The 20,752-nt window shown below is 51.7% G+C and overlaps 2 protein-coding genes across 4 annotated transcripts; one reads left to right on the top strand and one right to left on the bottom strand.

Moving 5' to 3' along the window:
- Positions 1–4,037: 4,037 nt before the first annotated feature.
- On the bottom strand, positions 4,038–5,773 carry Ccdc71 (coiled-coil domain containing 71). The gene has a single exon (XM_051140463.1). It carries the CDS (start codon positions 5,627–5,629, stop codon positions 4,316–4,318), a length of 1,314 nt encoding a protein of 437 aa, XP_050996420.1. The 5' UTR covers positions 5,630–5,773; the 3' UTR covers positions 4,038–4,315.
- Positions 5,774–14,407: 8,634 nt separating this feature from the next.
- Positions 14,408–19,696, top strand: Klhdc8b (kelch domain containing 8B). Of its 3 annotated transcripts, none has more exons than XM_051140295.1 (7): positions 14,408–14,959; positions 15,252–15,358; positions 15,840–16,349; positions 17,470–17,634; positions 17,966–18,190; positions 18,362–18,463; positions 18,826–19,696. In XM_051140295.1, the coding sequence occupies exons 3-7, from the start codon at positions 15,974–15,976 to the stop codon at positions 19,020–19,022; spliced, it is 1,065 nt and encodes a 354-aa protein (XP_050996252.1). In that variant the 5' UTR covers positions 14,408–14,959; positions 15,252–15,358; positions 15,840–15,973; the 3' UTR covers positions 19,023–19,696. The 3 variants fall into 3 exon arrangements, with proteins under 3 accessions (XP_050996252.1, XP_050996253.1, XP_050996251.1); XM_051140294.1 differs by having other exon boundaries at positions 14,409–14,959; positions 15,252–15,380; XM_051140296.1 differs by lacking the exon at positions 15,252–15,358.
- Positions 19,697–20,752: the final 1,056 nt, after the last annotated feature.

The following is a 20,752-nucleotide window of genomic DNA, read 5'->3' as shown; positions in this document are numbered from 1 at the left end:
ATGTTCACCACGCCCGGCTTCTCCTGGTCTTGTAAACCCTGGCCCCGACCCTATTCTCACTTTTCACCCTTTCTACATGCTATGCTTCCAATGTTCCCCACTGGCAGTCAGTGCTCTTGATTCAATTCTAGACCTGTGTTCCCCTATCTCAGAAAGAGAGAGCTTCACTACAGAAACCCTGTCCCGCCATAATTGGTTTCCACAAGAGGTAAGGCAAAGCACCAAGAACGTCACAGAACCCAGAAAGATGGTCTGCGCAGGCCACTGTACTCCCTTTACTCTCCGAGCCCTCCATGTCTTTTTTTTTTTTTTTTTTTTTAAAGACTTATTTATTATTTATATAGTGTTCTGCCTATATGTGTGCCTGCAGGCCAGAAGAGGGCACCAGATTACATTATAGATGGTTGTGAGCCACCGTGTGGTTGCTGGGAATTGAACTCGGGGCCTTTGGAAGAACAGACCGTGCTCTTAACCTCTGAGCCATCTCTCCAGCCCCCGCCTCCATGTCTTGAGTGAAATTGTTCGTGGTTCAAAGCAGAAGGGGCCTGGGCAGGACTATCGCCCCATGTGACCGTGGAGAAGGGCACGAAGTAAGGTGATGGTATCATGATCACGTGGTCCTGAGGATGCCTCTCCGGCACCTCCGTTTTTTTCCTGAGTCTTATGTAGCCAAAGCTGGTCTTGAACTTGAGTGCCTCTTGCTTGAGTCTCCCTAGTTCGGGGATAACATGCATGCTGCAACATCTCACTTGGGATTTTCCTTTCTCCCTCCTGTTTTCTGACTTGGTCTTGTGTATTCACATGTGCATGTGTGCGACACACGGGTGTTCTTGTCCAGGAACTGATGATAGGTGGTCTTCCTCAACTGCTTCCCCATCTTTTTTTTTTCCTCCCCAAGACAGGGTTTCTCTGTGTAGCCTTGGCTGCCCTAAACTAGCTTTGTTGTTTTTTTTTCTTTAATATTTATTATTTATACATACTCTGCTTGGGTGTGTGCCTGCCCACCATAAGAGGGAACCAGATCTCATTATAGATGGTTGTGAGCCACCATGTGGTTGCTGGGAATTGGACTCAGAGCCTTTGGAAGAACAGACAGTGCTCTTAACCTCTGAGCCATCTCTCTCCAGCCCAGCTTTTTTTTTTTTTTTTTTTTTTCTCCAAATTTTCCCCCCAAGACGGGGTTTGTCTGTGTAGCCTTGGCTATTCTAGATTCACTTTGTAGACCAGGCTGACCTCAAACTCACAGAGATCCACTTGCCTCTACCTCCCGAGTGCTGGGAGCCTTTAAAGGCATGCACCAACACATCCGGCTCTGAACTTGTTTTGTAAACCAGGCTAGGCCCCACCTTTTAAAATTTTGTATTATTTATTTTGGTTTTTCAAGACAGGTTTTCCCTGTGTAGCCTTGGCTGTCCTAAACTTGCTTCGTGGACCAGGCTGTCCTTGAACTCACAGAAATCTGCCTGCCTCTGTCTTCCAAATGCTGGGATTAAAGGTGTGTGCCATCATGCCTGGCTCCCATCTTTAAAAAAATTTATACTATTTACGAGTGTTTTGTTTGTATGTATGACATATGCACACAGTGTCTTTGGAGACCAGAAGGCATCAGATCTGCTGGAACTGGAGTCACAATTGGTCTCGATGCTGAGAATCTAACTCTGGTCCTTTTCAACAGCAGCAAAAGCTCTTAACAACTGAGCCATCTCTCTAGTTCCCAACCATGTTTTTTAAGTTCTTTTGGACATAGTGGTGCATACCTTTAATCCCAACACTTGAGAGACCAAGGCAGGTAATCTCTAGGAGTTCAAGGCTAGTATGGTCTATATGGCAAGCACCAGGTCCTTCAAGACTACATAGTGAGACCCTGTCTCCAAGAGAGAAGTGGCTTTCCCCCCAACAGTTTATACAAAGCCCTGGCTATCCTGGAACTCCCCCAAGTAGACCAGACTAGCCTTGAGCTCAGAAAAACCTACCAGGCTGTTTCTTGTGCCATCATACCCAGCAAGAAAGAGATATCCAGATACATTTTTTAAGGTAAGTGCCCCACAGAGAACAGAAGAGGAAATCAGAGCCCTTGGAGCTGAAGTTTCAGGTGGTTGTGAGATACCTAATGTGAGCACTGGGAACCTCTATCTGTGACAACAGTACATGCTCTTACCCACTGAGCCAACCCTCCAGCCTCCATCTTACTCTTAGAGATAGTCTTTCACCGAATCTCAATTTTGTCATTTTGGCTGGACTCCCTGGCTAGTGACTCCTGGGACCTGCCTTAGTGCTGCTGTTACAGACACTTGAGTGTCTTACACTTGAGTCTGGGGGATCTGAACTTAGATCCTCCTGCTTGCACAGAGGGCATTTTACCCAGACCATCTCCCAGCCCAGTCTGTCATTATGCTGTTCTTCCTGTGAAGGCAATAAACGAATCATGTCTTCTTGTGCATAGGTATTCTACCTGCATGCATGTCTCTTTACCAGGGATATGCCTAGTACCCAGTGAGGCCAGATGAGGGTGTCAAATCCTCTAGGACTGCCACGTGGACCCTGGGAACTGAACCCAAGTCTGTGTTAGAATAACCAATGCTCCTAGCCTCTGAGCCATCTCTCCAGCCTGGCCAGGAAGTTTTTATTTAAGGGATTTCACATAATTGTTTATCAACATCACTGGAGTTCAAGATTCTCACTGCCTTTCGTGGGAACCAAACTTGGGTCTCCTGGGAAAGCCCTTGAGAGCCCCTGGAGCGGGACATAGGGGTTTGTGAACTGCCTTTTGTGGGAACCAAACTTGGGTCTTCTGAAAGCGCTCTTAACCTCTCCATTCCCCTGGCTTGGTCCAGTGGCACATACTTAATGCCAGCACCTGGGAGGCAGAGGCAGGTGGATCCGAGTTTGAGGCCACCCTGGTCTACAAAGAGAAACCCAGTCTCAAAAACCAAGCAGAGAGCAGGGCGTGGTGGCACATGCCTTTAATCTCAGCACTTGGGAGGCAGAGGCAGAGGCAGAGGCAGAGGCAGGTAGACTGCTGTGAGTTTGAGGCCAGCCTAGTCTACAAAGTGAGTCAAGGACAGCCAAGGCGACACAGAGAAACCCTGTCTCAAAAAAGCAAACAAAAAAACCAAAAACAAAAAGCCAAGCAGAGAAAGTCTCAGTGTGTAGCTGACATATACCTCAAGCTCAAACGCCCGAGGATGATGGGATGCTTGGTTCTCTACTTCCCAGGCACTACTTTCTAGCCAGAGCAGCTACCAGTGCAGCACAGGTGGGCACCACAGCTGCTTCCACTCAGCGCCCAGCCTCTTCTCCAAAGCAGAAGGCACCAGCAGTGTCCAAAGTACCCAGCCTATGTTAGGGTACATGGTGAAAAGTTGAACCCTCCAGTAAGATGGAGCAGGTGGTACAGGTAGAAACCTTCCTGGATCCACCACCAGTTACCACAGAGACAGTTCTTTAGTTCTTTGGATAGTAAGCACAGGTTTTATGGTCCAGATCCAAAGCCTAGCCTCTTGGCACCAATTGGGAAAGTGAGGCTGGCCACTTTCAGCAGGGAAGCGGTACTTCAAGCCTTTTAAGCATGTTCCCTCCCCCGACCCCCAGACAAGCATAGACAAAGCTTTAAAGCTGCCACCCAACCGCAGAGTGGTACCACAAAGGCTTCTTATCCTGGCCTAAAAACCTGTTTGGTGCAGGATTTCCCACTGAGCTGCAAACAATTTTGAATGGGACCCATCAGGTTAAAAACTGGGACACTCATGGCTGTCTTACCTCATAGTGACTCTGACCCTCCCCTCAGGATCTCTCTCTTACATCCAAGGAAACCAGCACTTGGATTTTCCCACCTCTCTCCAGAAGCCTGGGAGCATCGCCCTCCCATAATGTCACCCTATCATTTAAATGGATGACGCACTGCAAGCTCCCAGGCTCTTCAAGCCTGCTCTTCGGGCTACTTCTGTTAGGCTCCTGCCATCATCCCACATACCAAAACCAATCACTCACTCACTCACTCAATCAGAGCACGGAGGGTGAGCAGGGAGACCGGAAGGTGGAAAGGTATAAAACTTGATAGATGGAACAGCAGACACACAATTTGAAGAACAAATCACAGTGCACTGAGCCACGAGAAAACCCTCCCACGACCCACCCCATCCCAAATACTCAGTTTCTGAAAGGAGGTTGGTGACCTTGAGGGCCCGGGAGGTACCCAGAGTCCAGGAAGCTGCAGAGTTCACGAGCATGGCACACTGTGCTGCTGGCCACACAAACAGCTCAACTGTTTTCCCAAGCACCGCTTGCGGCAAGGACTCAGGTGTTGAGTACAGCATCAAGATAGTAGCAATGGCTGGAGCCATACTACTGGAGAGAGATTCACACGGAGGATCTGTTGGGCCCACTGTCGGACCTCGTCATCTGAGAACTTCCTGTCTACCTTTACGGTGTGGGACTTGCGAGGCTTTGTTGTCGCAGGCCCCAGCCATGCCTTAGGAGGTCTGGGCACGAGGCGTGCCCTCTTCTTAGGAGGAAGACCCTTGGCCTCCGAGGCTTTCTTCCTCTTCCGCCCCACAGTCTCAGAGCAGTTTTTCAGGCTTGCCCTTCCAGTTCTGGATGGAACGGATCCCTTTGGCCTTCTCTTGTGCGTGGCTTGAGCTGCTTTGGCCTTGGCCTGGCCTGCCTTGGCTTTAGCCTTGTCCCTCACTACAGTGGCCTTGGCTTTGGCTCTGGCTGCCCTGGGCTTGGCCTGTGTTGCCTTGGCCCTGATCCTTACTGCCTTGGGCTGGGTTTGAGCTACACTGGCACAGGCACGAGCAGCTTTGGTCAGTGTTCGAGATGTCTTGGCCTTGACTGTTTTGGTGCTCAAGGCAGAGCACCCTTTCACTTGTGGGCCACTGTCCTGGGTCCCAGCACCTCGTCGGGGACCAGCCCCAGGGCCTTTGCTAGTCAGGCATTTGAGGCCCTTGCTTATGTTTTTTCTGGGTGCTTTAGACTGTGGGTTCCCTGAACCTTTCCTCAGTTTCAGAGGAGAGTTTGCAAGTGACAGCTGCAGTGGCTGTGCCCTGTGCTTAGCACCCAAGCAAGGAGGCTTGAGGGGGACTAGTGCTTCAAGGACCACAGAGAGCCGCATGGCAGGGTACACGCCTGGATACAGGTGGGCAGGGAAGCCTACTGTTGTGCCGCTGGTGTCCCTGGCATTTGACTGCTTCAAGGAGCTCAGCAGCAGGTTAGTGGCAGCATGCTTGGCAAGGGCTGGTGTAGACCCCTTAGCCAGCCTGCCAGACAGTGGCACAGGGAGCATTGTCGCCTGGCTTGCAGGCAGCGACACAGCAGCGTTAGGAGCCCTGGCTGGAAGTGATGTGGCAGACGGGATGGTGGTGCGAGCTTGTAGCTTTGTCTGGCTGGGGGGGTTGGCTGTGCATGAACTATAGCCATAGACGTCACCACTTCGCAGAATGGTCGGCTGGAAGCCATCATCTCGCAGGCCCTGGAGGAAGGCCACAAGCTGGGCCTCTGTGGCACTGAGATCCTGGCTCATGGGATTAAACACGAGGAGGGCCTCTTCCAGGGCCTTCTTCCCTGCCGTGGAGATGCGTGACCACGAGTGCACAGCTTTCTCCTCCACATGCTGCACGAGCACGCTCATGGCATTAGGCCCTGCAGAGCTGCCTGGAGATCCGCAAACCAGCGCTGGGCACCTCCAAAGCAAGAAGAGAAGAGGCGATGAGAATGGTGCCAAGCCACAGAGCGGCAACAGGATGGCAGCTCGAGCGAGGCTCCCACTCTCTGTGACAGAAGGGTCTGGCCAGAATAAATCACTCTCCAGGCTCTCCTGATCGCTACCATGTAGCTGTGTTTCTTTGGGGTACACGCTCAGAAGCACCTCAGCACCATCTACCTACCCTACTGCCAGGCTTATGGGGAGACTTAAATCAGGCTTGTTTTTACTTCAGTGGCATTTACATTTTTTGTTTGTTTGTTTGTTTTAAAACAAGTCCCACATAGGCAAGGATGATCTCCAACTCTTATACAGCTGAGGCTGGCCTTGAACCCTGACCCCTGTTAGCCCTCCGTCGCCCCAAAGGTTGTTTGGGACACAGCTCACTATATAGCTCTGGCTGTTCTGGAGCTTGCTATATAGTTTAAACTGGTCTCACATTCAAAATCCTCATAGTGCAGGCTCCCAACTGCTAGGATTATAAGTGTATGTCAAAGCCCAGCAAAATTCTGCATTCTTTTCAATTCTTTGAAATGGAGCTTGCTATGTTGTCAGGCTGGTCTTGAACTGGTGGATACAAGTGACCTTCCACTTAAGTCTTCCAAGCAGCTAGCATTACATGCTTGTACTACCATGCCTGTTTTGTTTTTTCTTTCCTGATATCAAATATCTAGACTTAGTCCCACATAGGCAATTATCTCTATCCTAAAAGAGCCCAGTCCTGAAGTTAAGCCATGCCACCAGTAAGATTCCTGGGAGTATGTGGTATTATCCAAGTCAGCTTACTAATAGGTTAGGGAAGGTTTCCTGGGGGCAGTAACATCTACCTATCTGACTGACAAAAAGAAAAGAAACAAGCCGGGTGATGGTGGCGCACGCCTTTAATCCCAGCATTTGGGAGGCAGAGGCAGGTGAATCGCTGCGAGTTCGAGGCCAGCCTGGCCTACAAGGCGAGTACAAAACAGCCAAGACTACACAGAGAAACCCTGTCTCAAAAAACCAAAGAGAAGAAGAACACGTATAGATGGAGCCAAACAGGTAACAGTGTATGTATGGGCTGTGAGGCATGAGTGAGGGACATGGGTGGTGGTGGGATCTAACTGAAAAAACAGGCTCAGGGCCGGGCATGGTGGCGCACGCTTCTAATCTCAGCACTTGGGAGGCAGGGGTAGGTGAGTTGAAGGCCAGCCTGGTCTACAGAGTGAGTTCCAAGACAGCCACGGCTACACAGAGAAACTCTGTCTCGAAAAACCAAAAATAGCTGTGCATGGCGGCGTACGCCTACAATCTCAGCACTCGGGAGGCAGAAGCAGGTGGATCTCTGTGAGTTTGAGGCCAGCTTGGTCTACAAAGCAAGTTCAGGACAGCCAAGGCTACACAGAGAAACCCTGTCTCTATTTAAAAAAAGAAAGGAAGAAAAACCAAAAAGAAAAGAAAAAGAAAAAACGGGGGCTGGAGAGGTGGCTCAGAGGTTAAGAGCCCAGGACTGCTCTTCTAAAGGTCCTGAGTTCAATTCCCAGCAACCACATCGTGGCTCACAACCATCTGTAATGAGATCTGGTGCCCTCTTCTGGCATGCAGGTGTACATGCAGGGAGTACACTGTAAACCCAATAAGTAAATCCTAAAAAAAAGAAAAGAAAAAACAGACTAAGGCCTTTCAGCATAGGCCCAAAGACCCAAATTAACACTTGATGTCTGTCCACCCCACCTCTGTTTTTCCAGCTGCCAGTGTTCCAGCCAGGAGGTGGTTTATCTCCCCGCTTACCAGATACAGTTCAACCCCAGTATGAGGTAGACTCTCCAAAAAAGGGGTTGAAGCCAGGTGTGATGGCCCACACCTGTAATCCCAGCACTCAGGGAGATAGAGGCAGGCAGATCTCTGCGAGTTTGAGGCCAGCCTGGTCTCCAAGAGTCCGGACAGCCAGGGCTACACAGAGAAGCTTTGTCTCAAAAAACAAAACAGAAAAGCTATTGAATAACAGCTGGAAACATCTCTTAAGGCTGGGGGCAGTGGCGCACATCTGTAATCCCAGCACTCAAGGAGGAAGCAGAGACAGGTGGATCAATGTGAGTTCGAGGCCCGTCTCATCTACAAAGTGAGTCCAGGACAGGCAAGGCTACATAGAGAAACTGTCTTGAAAAAAACAAAAAACAAAAAACCCAAACAAAACACCTGTAGGGCAAGCAGGAGACCAGGTGCCTCATCAAGGAGTCCAAGGTTTGAAAACAATCAGAGGCAAAGGTTCCAACTAGGAAGATAGTCAAGCAACCATTAAAGGTCTGCACCTTCCTAACCACAGCTTAAAGGGTGGCAGGTCTCAGGATAGCACTGACACGGTTGCCTGGGACCACCTTATGCTTTCTTAAAGCGATGCCTATCAATCATGAGTTACATCCAGCACCCCACATTGCACTTTGAGGGCTTCTAGGGTCAAGAGGTAAACTCCCCAGCTGCACTGGAACGCGAAAAGATCAGCTGGGATGAGACAGGTCCCTGGAGCCTTGAGGCCCGTCTGTGCTCCCGCTTTGCACAGCTCTAATGGAGCAGATACGCGGTCTTCAGAGTCCCCAGAGAAAGTGCCCTGGGGCTCTATGTTAGGAATCATTCTTGGATCCTCAGGTGTCAGGCACTTCCCCTCCCCAGAGGATACTCTCCAAGCACAAGCCTGGCACATGGCTTTAGTTCTTTTATTTATTTTTTTTCTTGAAGGGGTAGGCTGTGAACTGTAGGACTTCCCACCCCAAACCTCTGGCACTAATATGGGGCGGGGGGGGGGAGAACCAAGGAGTTTTTCGCCTAAGTCATTCTGAGCCCTTGGGAAGGTGCTTCTTGGTTTTCAAGAAGCTTTGTCAACAGCTGCTCCAGGCTGACTCGGCTTCACACATTCCTTTGGGGCCAGCACAGGAAGTTGACCAAAGATTGGGGGCGGGAGAAGTACTTATCAGGCAGACGGGGGCCGGGGACAGATTGGGGCCCTCAGGCTGGGAGGCCGCATCCCCAGGGCCCGAGCGACGACAGGGAGTCGGGGTCACTGCGGCGGCGAAACGTGTAAGGTGGACATTGGTAGCCCGGCAGGATCCTCACAGCCCCAGGGTGGGGTCCTGTGTGGGGGTGGGGTGTCTTGGCCAAGCCCGGGGAGAATAAGGATCCGGGGAGAGTTGGCCACCCAGTCCCTTCGCCCTGCCGCCCTGCGGCCTCACGGGCCGCCACTCTGCAGCACCGCTAGGCCAGCGGCTCCAACCTACCGGCGCCGCCACGGGGACCCAGGACGCACCTCTGCGCCGCCTCCGCTGCTCCAACATGGCCGCCCGCTGCGCGCCGGAAGTGCACTGCGCTTCCGCTTCCGGGATCTGGCCCGCCTGGTGACCCTTGACCCCTAGCACTTCCCCAGGTGGGGGGGGGGGGTGGTGGAGCAGGTTGAGTACCAGGGAGGGCTGCCTGGAGGTGGTGGCTACAAAGACAAGTGCAAACCTATCTGATCCAATATGGTGCACATAGATGGCAAGAGACACAGGGACCCAGTCAGGATTGGACTAGGGGGCCATTTGATATTTTTCTAAAATGACGTGGTAGTATAGTATAGTGACCCCTGGCAAGGTCTAGCCCATTCTACACCCCAGGCTCTTTCTCTGGCACCTGATCAAAAGGTCAAAAAGGAGTGTGCCTGGGAGGGAGTATCTCAGGATAGTCCCTTTGTTTCACCACAAAAGTACCGCATATAAGGACTATAGACCCTCCTCTCGTCCCAAGAATGGGGCTAATGCCTGGACTAGTGCATGAAAAGATGGTACGTATATGTGGTAAGATAATACACAGAAACCTGCATCTGTAAGCCATAGTACGTCACTGTGGGCTTGAATACACCTGCCCAGGTACGTTTGCATAAGCGTAGTGCCAAGATCTGGCGCAGCCAAAGCACTTCAATAGCACAAAGTCTCACTTTCAGTCTTCACAGTGCCCAGAATGCCCATCCTATAGCCAGGGAGATTGCAAACTCCGTCGTTCTACCTGTGTCCTGTAGGCAACAGAGGGCAGTTACAGAGTCCACTCCTCAGGAGCACTTAATTTGAGGACACAGGTCAAAATTAACTCTAGGGCTCTGAGACATTCAGATGAACAGTCAAAATGGTTTTCAAAACTTTCTTCTTTTCTTTTTTTTTGAGACAGTGTCTCTCTACATAGCCTTTGGATTGCTGGGATACCTAAGCTCCATGGCTCTTAGCAAAGGCCTCACTTGTCAGATGTTTCCTAGTCCAGCTGGGGAGCCATCAGGAAAGCTTTGGTTTCACGGGTGAGGGAGCAAAGCATCTGGACCAGTCTCGGAGTTTGGATAGGTAGAAGAGAGTGTCCAGAATGCTTCCTGTAGCGGCTGGATACTAACCTCCTTCCTTTTTCATAGGACCCAAGATCCTTCAGCTGGTCTCTATTCCCCAGCCTATAGGGCGGGATCCAGGCATCCTAAGAGATCAATACCCACCCCACCCAGCAATGCCCAAGGCCTCACTTGGGCCTGTTAGCTTCTCAGGACCTTGGCATTGATGGTAGAGTCCTGAATGTCTTCAAAGGCAACCCAAATGCCCAACAGGAACCACAAAATCTGCTGATAATCTGGGGTCAGCACTTCCCTTTGTCTTGGTGGAGAAAAAGCCTTATGGCCCTACACCAGACTGAGGCGTGCCTAGGCAAACAGAAACCACTTCCACGAAGAGGCAGGGCTCGGTTCCTCCATGGATAGCAGTGGCCAGGTGTGTCCTAGAAGGAGATTCCTCTCTGGCATTGTCCAGCCCGGAAGTCAGGCAAACTGGAGAACGAGAAGGCTAAGTCCATTCTATCTCCATCCCGTCTATCTATGGTTACTGAAGGAATGGTAAAGGTTAAGGTACCCAGCTATCAAAGAGGCATCCTGGTATTAAGTCTAAGATGGGACTCCCAGAGGACACTCATCAAAGCACAGTTAACGCTTCATCTGGTTCTTCATAGCTGCTGACTGACTCTACATAGACATAACCCAAGTCAGAAGGGGAGAGACACAAGGTGTTTCCATGAGCCACGCCTTGCCCCCTTTGTTTGACATCTTACATGGTCATTAGTGAGGTCAACCCACATCCATCTCAGCAGAGACAACTGGTGATCGGGTGGAGAATGATACAGCTTAGGAAAGATTTTCTCAATAGGTTCTAAGTTTGCTCCTTTGGGAAAGCCAGAGCCAAATCTGTTTTGGGGTATGGGGTCTGATGAGTAAACCTGGGTCCCTGGGCATGCCAAGCAAGTAAATACTGTCCTTAGCCTTCTTTTCTTTGTGCTCATGCTTGTGTGTGTGTGTGTGTGTGTGTGTGTGTGTGTGTGTGTGTGTGTGTAGGCCAGAGGACAAACTTAGGTGTCATTGTTATTGAGGAGCCATTATTGAGACAAGAGTCTCATTATGTAGTCCTAACTGGTCTGGAGCTCACTACATAGACCGGGGTGGCCTTGTTCTGACGGTTCTGGATTAAAGCTGTATACTACCACACGTGTGTGTTTGTGTGTGTGTGTGTGTGTGTTTGTTTTTAAGAAAAATCTCTCATTTGGCTAGTTTAGCTGGCCAGCAAGACCCAAGGATTTGCCTGACTCGACCTCCAGTACTGGGATTACAAATATTGGCACTAGGATTATAAGTATGGACCACTATGCCTGGCTTTCATTTTTTTTTTTTTTTCATTTTTAAAAAATAACATTATGTGTGTTTTCATTCTCAGCACACCCTTTCACAGTGAGTGAAGAAAAGAAATAAAAAGAAAAAGGACATGACTGCTCCTAGCTATGGTGGAGGAGAAAGTTTATTATAATAAAAGGGAGAATATAGGCAAAGAGTCCAGAGTGGACATGACCAGGTTGAGCTGGGCCATGTGGAGAGAGCAAGAGGGGAAAGAACAGGGAAGACAGGGGACCCAGGTGCCGCAGCCAAAGGGCAAAAGATAAAAAGGGCAAGTAACCAAAGCGGTTGGATTATATAGGGAAAGCATCCTCGCTGGAGAGTTGGGGGTGGGGGATGGTGTAACAGGCAGGGCATGAGGGATTCTGGGAGAACCTGGTGTCCAGGTCTGCTTTGATATATTAAATAGGCACCTCTGTTTGTTCTGGGTTTGAAACTTAACACAGCACTGGTGTAGCAGTCAAAGGACAACTTTTGGGAATGGATTCTCTTTTTCTACAGAGTGGTTCCCTGGAATCCAGTTCAGGTTGTCAGTCTTGGTGGCAGCCACCTTGACATTCTGAGCCAACTCATCAGCCTCCTCTCCAGCATATATATTGAATATATATTGAGACAAGGTCATGGCGCTGAAGAGATGGCTCAGAGGTTAAGAGCACTGACTGTTCTTCCAGAGGTTGTGAGCTCAACACTATATACATAATAAAATAAATAAATAATAAACTTTAAAAAAAAAATCTCACTCGGGAGGCAGAGGCAGGCAGATCGCTGTGAGTTCGAGACCAGCCTGGTCTACAAAGTAAGTCTAGGTTGGATCACTGAAAACTGTAGTTAAGCCACCATGTGGGTGCTGGGAACCAAACCCAGGTCCTCTGAAAGAGTAACCAGTGCTCCTAACCTCCGCTCTGTCTTTCTGTCATCTAAGTTCCCTTGTAGTGTGTGTTCACCTGTTGGTTTTGTTCCCTTAGAGACTCTTGACTAATACACATGGTGACTTTTCAAAGGCAATTTTGGTGGCTGGAGATGTAGCTCAGGCAGTAGAGTGCTCATCTAGCAATGCTCAAGGTCTTGAGTCCGTTCCTCATCATCCATAAACTGGGTAGGGTGCTATGCCTGCGATCCCAGCATTTGGAAAAAGAAGAGAAGAGAATCAGAAATCCAGTCATCCTTAGCTATGTAGCAAGTTCAAGACCAGCCTGAGCTACACGAGACTGTGACTCAAAGAAGCAAAAAACCAATTGTTTCACCGTGTAGTTGTGGTGCAGGCCTTTAGTCCCAGACTGGGGGTTGGGGTGGGGCCGAGGCAGGCAAGATCTCTGTAAGTTAGAGGCTAGCCTGGTCTACATGTAAGCAAGTTCCAGGATGGCCAAAAACTGTTACACAGAGAAACCCCATTGAGAAACAAACAAAACCAAATCTATTATTTCAAAAGCAATTTTGGGGGAAGAAGCGACAAGAGACTGAGGAGGCAGACAACAAGGCACTGGAGTCTGGGGACAGATAGCTTCAAAATTCAGAGGGAACAGGAAGAAACAGCCTTGACTTAGTGCTGGTAGACATTTAAAAGGAGATGGCCTGTAAATGGTTATCAGCTGAAAAGAAAGCCGGGGCGGGGGGGGGGGCTGGAGAGATGGCTTTGTGGTTAAAAGCACTAACTGCTCTTCCAGAGGACCTGGGTTCAAGTCCTAGCACCCACATGGCAGCTCACAACTGTCTGTAACTTCACGATCTGATACCCTCACTCAGACACACATGCAGGCAAAACATCAATGCACATAAAAATAAAAATAAATGTCTTAAAAAAAAAACTGTTTGTTAAAAAAAAAAAAAAAGCCAAGGGACAGTGGTGAATCCGAGGTTGTACACGGGCACTGTGAGTACCATGTGGAGGTACATCTCAGTGCCCCAAGTGAGGAGCGATTTGGAGAGTGGGAGAAGTGGCATGGGAGAGTAGAGGCCTTTTAGAGCCTGCACAGTATGTAACCAATCTTTGCACTATTCTTTCTGTGCATACTCCCCCCACCCCACCCCCTTTTTTTTTTTTTTTTTTTTTAGTTTTTCGAGACAGGGCTTCTCTATGTAGCCCTGGCTGTCCTGAACTTACTTTGTAGACCAGGCTGGCCTCGAGCAAACAGAGCTTCTCTTGCCTCTCCCTTCCAGAGTGCTGGGATTACAGGCCCGGTGCATGCCCTCCACTTCAAACCACCAACCACTGAAAGAGCTGTAGGCTCTATTTAGTCATGAGGAAGGGCTCACCCACCTTTTGGGCAGGTGAAGGCAATGAAACCCCCAACCAGCTCTCCCCATATGATTCTTGGGGCTGTGAAGATGAGTTCCTTAGGTCCCCTTGCTCCTGGGCGCAGTAACAGTGTAAGGCCCACGTTCCTAAGCAGCTCCCAGGATCCCCAGAAGGATCTGGTCCCAGTTACCCGCGGTGGCGACTTGTTTGATAACACCTCCTTTCTTGGCTACTTTCCTTGCTACTCCTCTGCTGGCGCCTCCTGGCATCACCTCCCACACTAACTGTGTGCACTTGTGTCATTGTCTCAAGATCTGCTTTGGGGAAATTAAGATAAACACGGCACAGGCAAAGGGATCAAAGCAGTGAGGAACTGTTGGCCCAGGAGATCCGGCTGGAAGCTGCCAGCTGATTCAGAATGCTCATAAGATAGGCTGAGCCAAGGTTTAAATAAGGGATAGGTGGGCCTTTGTCACATCAGTTTGCTATCACATGACCACAGTGCTGGCTAGAGACAAGCCCTGTACCCTGAAGATGGACAGTCACCTAGGCATCAGAGTAGCCCCAATCTCAGGATTTACAGCATTAGGCAGAGATCCTTGGCAGCCTTTGGCTGTTCTAGCTCATCCCCAGCTGAGATCTAACCAAGTTAACCTACCTTTCTGTTAAAAAAAAAAAAAAAAAGGGGGGGGGGGCTGCATAGGTCCTAAGGCTAGTACAGTCCGCTTCTCCATCTCACCTGCTACGGGTCTGTTCTGTGCCTGGCTTTGTGTCATGGTTAGGGCAGAACAGCTGAGTTCCCTAACCCGAGGCCCAGGCTACAGCCCTAGTGACATCTAGGGGGCGCCGCTGCGAAGCTGGTGGATGGGCACCTCCAAGCTCAGTTGTGATGGGCGGGCTCCGACCCCTAAAGGCCCCAGGTTAGCTCCTGGCTGAACGCACCCACCGTGGATTCGACTCAGAACGACACCCTCCTTGGACCCCACCATACCGGTGTTGTTTTGCTCGCCGCTGCCTCAATTCTATCATCGCCCCAGGTAGAATCCTATATCCTGGCCGGCCGGATGTCCACATGCCTGTCTGTTCATTTTGGGTGACCGTGGGTCGGTGCGCCCTACTCCTGCCGTGGCATGTGCAGAGTTAAGGCGGGAGGAGGTTTCCCCGAATCTGGGGAGGGGGGAGCGAGGGGCGGAACTGGTCCAGCCCCGCCCCACGCCGGAGCGGTGCCGGAGCCCCACCGGAGCCCAGCTTCAGCCCTTGCCAGAGCCAGCGGAGGCGGAGGCGGAACGGCGGACCCCGTGCCCTGGAGACATCAGAGATCCAGCGGGTGAGTCCCGCGAGAGCCTTGCTCTGGGGAAGTTTGGGGCACGAAGGATAGAGCCTTAATTAAGCCCACTAGCCAGACCCGCCCCCCACTCTCCTTTGAGTTGGAAGTTTGGGGCCAGGAGGCCGTCCTGCCAAATCCCGGAACTGAGAGTGGTAGCCCCCAAGACACAGACACAGAACAAAAGGGGACGCTAAGGAATGTGCTTTTAGGGGGTTCAGGAATCCAGCTGTTTACTCCTACAGGAAAATCCCTGAATTCAGGGCCCTTCAAATCCTATCCTCAAGAGCTTCAGTCCCCTAATCCCTCTTTAGCTGGGAATCTGCTGGCCCTGCCACACCCCTGAGGATGGACTTCAAAGGGAGTGTGGAATCCTGGGATCTGTCCCCTTGAATCCTTCACGTGAGACTGGCCTTTCGCTGATGTAAATGGCTGTACCTTGCAGATGGGGATGATCATTGTTCTAAGGACTGCAGATGAGAGACCCTGATGGCCGGCCCCAGGTTGTCCAAGGCACACTGGACGCCAGTGTGCAGAGGACTCAGAACTCTTCTCTTGAGCACCAAGACAAGACTTGTTGGGATAGGAAAGGCGTTAGGATGGGTGGAGAGCTGGGTTCTAATCACCTTACCTCCCCTTCCACTCTAGTTGACCAAGGAGCTACTTGCTAGTGTTTAGGGGTTGGCGGTGGGGAGAGTCCCTCGTTACCCCTGTGAGAAGTCAGAAAGCTGTCTGGGTAATGAGTCTGTTCTCCTGCCCATCACACCAGAGTGCCAGGCAAAGGGGTGGGTCCTTGTCCACTAGTGATTTGGGGCCTGGCCTGCATGTTGTTCACTGTTTCTTGGCAGTGGCCCTGACTCTTTGTTTTCCATCTCTTCTCCAGGTGAAGGCCAGGTCCTTTGGACTGGCCAGACACCCTTACAGCCCTGACGGAATCAAGATGAGGCCCTATCGTGTCCCCCCAGTGAGGCCCACAGCCTGAGCAGATAGCATGGCCTACCACTGGCAGTGAGCAACATGGCTGCAGGTGGTGGCCGGGCCTTTGCTTGGCAGGTGTTCCCCCCTATGCCCACTTGCCGGGTCTATGGCACAGTGGCACACCAGGATGGACACCTGCTGGTGTTGGGGGGCTGTGGCCGGGCTGGGTTACCTCTGGACACTGTTGAGACACTGGACATGGCCTCACACACGTGGCTAGCAATAGCACCCCTGCCCACTGCCCGGGCTGGTGCAGCTGCTGTGGTTCTGGGGAAGCAGGTGCTAGTGGTGGGTGGTGTGGATGAAGTCCAGAGCCCAGTAGCTGTTGTGGAGGCCTTCTTGGCTGATGAAGGCCGCTGGGAGCGTCGGGCTACCCTCCCTCAAGCAGCCATGGGGGTTGCGACTGTGGAGAGAGGTGAGTGGTTTAGAACATCCCTCAGGTGCTCCAATAGCCTTCATTTTTCTTTTCTCCTGACCAGGGCCATTATCTCAGAGACTGGATAGGTACCAACCTGGGCATGGCTTTGCCTCCTGTCTCCTCCTTTACCTAGGCTTGCCGCAGCTTACTGTTAATTGCCTTTTCTGGGCTATGAGGTAGAGGTCAGAGCCCAGAAAGATGGGCCACTGGAGCCACTACCATGTCCTGTTCTTTGTTACTAAGAGACAGTGGGGGGGTGTGGCCTAATGACTCTCCTAGTTATAAATAGTCTGGGGGGAGGGGAGGGGAGCAAGGCCTTGGCTCAGAGCCCAGCAAATGCTTAAGTGCTTAGACCTCCCCCCACAACACATACACACACACACACACACACACACACACACACACACCAGGGATCCTGATGTGGACAAAGGCCAAGCCGACCTGGAGGTGGTTGCCATGGAAGCCCCCAGCTGCCTGGCACATCACCCAAAGGCCTGTGGATGTGCCCCTAGCTGACTCTGAGCACCTAACAGAGGCAAGAAGCTACTCTAGTGAAGCAGCATGGTGTGGTGGTGCTGACAGGCTGGCAGAGGCTGAAGGCTGTGGCCAGCACCTCTATCCTACAGGCCCAAGCTCGTCTCCCAGCCCCAGGCCTTCCCCTAGTTGAGTTACCTTCTCAGACTGAGCTTTATGCTGAGCAAATCTTATACTCTCTACCATTGTTTTAAGCTATCCCTCCCCTTCCCCTCAGGAGACCTGCTCTACACACACACACACACACACGCACACGCACACGCACACGCACACCCCTTATGGCCTCCAAGTGTGACCACCAGTCCAGGCTAGCCTGCTTAGATGCCAGATTTGGTTGCCATAGCGTCTCCAGGGAGACTGTGCTGGATTATAATTAGATCAGCTGCCTCCAGCTCTTCACTTGGAGGGGCCTAGGCCAAAGCTGGAATCCCAGCTCTCCTAGCTCCCAACTTCAGATAGGCAGCAAAGTTTTTGATGAGCACGTGAGTCTCCATCTACCCCTGGACCTGACCAAGGGAGCTGTCAGGGTGGGGTTCACCAGCCAGACATGGCTGTGCAGTCTGAACTACTCTTTTCTGTGCAGATGGTATGGTGTATGCTCTGGGGGGAATGGGTCCTGACACGGCCCCCCAGGCCCAGGTACTCTTATATGAGCCCCGCCGGGACTGCTGGCTTTCGCTACCCTCCATGCCCACACCCTGCTACGGGGCCTCCACCTTCCTGCACGGAAACAAGATCTATGTCCTGGGTAAGGGCTGAGGGAATCTGGGAAAGGGGGAAAAAAGAGGCCAGACGTCTCCATCCCTGTAGATTGTCTGGATTAGGGATCAGTCTTAGTTGGAGCTGTTACGGCTTGAGCGGTTTTGTTGGGGATAATCTAGGCCTATTCTAAACCTCCTTGTTGGCCCAACTGGGCTTGAAAAATCAAACTCAGTGCCTAAGGGGTCAGGCATGTGGTCTCATGGCTGATCCACGGGGGGGGGGGGGGTATACACAGCTGGGTGCACAGTCCAGCAACCTGGTGTGGATTCTACCAACCCCCCTGGGCTCTGTCCTAGGTGCTTCAATTCCTTTAACAGGAGGCCGCCAGGGCAAGCTCCCAGTGACTGCTTTTGAAGCTTTTGATCTAGAGACCCGGACGTGGACCCGACACCCAAGCCTGCCCAGCCGCCGAGCCTTTGCTGGCTGTGCTATGGCTGAGGGCACTGTCTTTAGCCTGGGTGGCCTGCAGCAGCCCGGGCCCCACAATTTCTACTCCCGCCCGCACTTCGTCAACACTGTGGAGATGTTTGACCTGGAGCATGGTGAGCGATGCCTGTTCTAGTCTGTTCTACTCTCCGTGGAACAGAAGGGCATTCGTGTGTGTGTGTGTGTGTGTGTGTGTGTGTGTGTGCGCGCGCGCGCGCGTGTGTGCATGCTCACCCTTGTGTCTGTGTATGTCTGTGTGCCTTCATCTTACATCTTCTCTCCTTCAGGATCCTGGACTAAGCTGCCTCGTAGCCTGCGAATGAGGGATAAGAGAGCCGACTTTGTGGTTGGCTCCCTTGGGGGCAACGTCGTGGCTATTGGGGGCCTTGGTAAGTCCCCGTGAGGCTAAGAAAAGACGGCATAAAGCAGGAAAGAATATCTCCTAGCAAGCTCACCTTCTCTAGACTCTGGGGTCAGAGCTTTGTGAGCTCTTTGCCTATCTATAAACCAGGGAGCTTCTGATTTGCCTGGCCCAGCTCTCCGGGTGTCCCCCAGGCCTGTCCCGGGGCTCTAAGAAACAGAAGCAGAGCACATGATTGAATAGACACAGCATGCATGAGCGAACAGTGATGAACTCGGGCAGTGAAGAGCAAAGCGCTGCTAGCTCGCGCTGGGGTAGTACTTACTGGGCCCTTGTCTGGGAAAAGGAGCAGAAGGGGTCTTCAGCCCTTTGTCTATCTCCTTCCTCCAGGGAACCAGCCATGCCCTTTGGCCTCTGTGGAGAGCTTCAGTCTTGCGCGGCGACGCTGGGAGGCACTGCCCGCCATGCCCACAGCCCGATGCTCCTGTTCCAGCCTACAGGCCGGGCCCCGGCTGTTCGTTATTGGGGGTGTGGCCCAGGGCCCCAGCCAAGCTGTGGAGGCACTGTGTCTGCGTGATGGAGTCTGAAGGCCTGGTGAGATCTGTCTACTAAAACAGCTCAGTATAGAAGCAGATCGGGCTCCCTTTTGCTGCTGAGGGACCTCCCTGTGGCTCTGTAGGGTGAGGGAGGCACAGAGGAGAGCGCCTGGGTTGCTGCCTTAGGGACTTGGGTTGGGGGAGCCTCTGTCTTTTAGCACAGGAAACACATGCTCACACCTATTTTTTTAATCAGCACCCACTCATAGCTAGCTCCTCCTATGCCCTAGAAGTTACTAGGCCCTCTGTGAATGCTGACGTGTGAAGAGCACGGTATTGGCCTCACAGTCTACAGGATAGGCCCTAAGAGTTGACCAGGCCCTCTTGAGTGGCCATTCTGGAAAAGTCTGAGCTTCCGGCCTTCCTTGAGGGTCCCCGGGGACCCGAGGAGCATTCTGAGCACAGAAATCACAGAAGTAGCAGAAGGGAGAACGTGGGGACTGCCAGAGGGCCAGAGGACCGCTGCTTTGTGCCATCTACACTGAGGGTTGTCCGACCCGGGCAGGTCATTTCACCTCTCTGTGCCTCAGCATCCTCGTTTGTCGATGGGGATCTCTGAAACTTTCCTGCCCGACCTACCTCACAGGGCTGTTGTGAGGACCCAGGGAGTTTTGATGTAGAAATAAAAATACAGCTAAGACCTGGTGTGTGGCTTCTGGTGTAGACGGATCGTATTATTCTTTTAGCCTCAACTTTGGAGGCCTCACCTCTGCTGGGGATAAGAGTCCACAGGGAGCCGGGGGGTGGTGGTGGCGCACGCCTTTCATCCCAGCACTTGGGAGGCAGAGGCAGGTGGATCGCTGTGAGTTCGAGGCCAGCCTGGTCTACAAAGTGAGTCCAGGACAGAGAAACCCTGTCTCAATAAATAAATAAATAAAATAAAATAAAATAAAAAGAGTCCACAGGGAGCCTCTTAAGCCCGGTAACCATATTGAAGGTGACCCCAACTCCACCTAAGCCTCAGCTTCGTCTTGAGTGTGAGGGAACTTGATAGGCTGACCAGAGAAGAACTAACAAACCCAAAATTCCACAAGGCTGAGATAAGCTCCAGATCCAAGCCATACAGTGTGTCCTCCTCAGAGCTTCCCCACACCCCTAAAGGGAGCAGCAGCCCCAGCTGGGCTAGTGTCCTTGTGAGGCATCTCTTGGGCAGGACTGTGTGGCTGAACTGGCAAACCCCATCAGAGGCACCTGGTTCCTAGGGGTGGGGCTGGGGGCGCTGCCAGCCCTTGTTGCTTAACTGCTCTCCCTCTGCCTTAACTGCTCACTAGTAGGATCCTCTGATTCTGTGTTCCCTGCAGCTTCACTAAGTACAAGAGACTACGATTACTGAGAAGTTATGGGGTCCCTAGAGCCCACCCAGGGTCATGGTGACCTTTCTGGACCCCCCTTTTTTTTTCTCCTCCTTGGTTTTTTGAGATAGGGTGTCTCTATGTTATCTTGGCTGTTCTGGACTCTCTTTGTAGACCAGGCTGCCCTCAAAGTCACAGAGATCTGCCTGCCTCTGCCTCCCCCAAGTGCTGGGATTAAAGGCGTGCGCTACCACACCTGGCCCCTTTCTGGACTCTTGAGTCCAGACTTATCCTTTCTCCCTTAGTGGCTCCAAGGACAGTGCCTCCCCAGCCCAGCACACAGAAATCATAGACACTCCACAAGGAGCCAGACACAGGACCTGGTAGAGAGAGCTGCTTACATGCGCCCCCAGACACCTCAGGCTGTGA

Source organism: Acomys russatus, chromosome 32 (assembly GCF_903995435.1).
Source record: "Acomys russatus chromosome 32, mAcoRus1.1, whole genome shotgun sequence".
In the NCBI taxonomy this organism is placed as follows: Eukaryota; Metazoa; Chordata; class Mammalia; order Rodentia; family Muridae; genus Acomys; species Acomys russatus.
The sequence above is the reverse complement of the archived record's forward strand: the minus strand, read 5'-3'. Positions and strand labels throughout refer to the sequence as shown.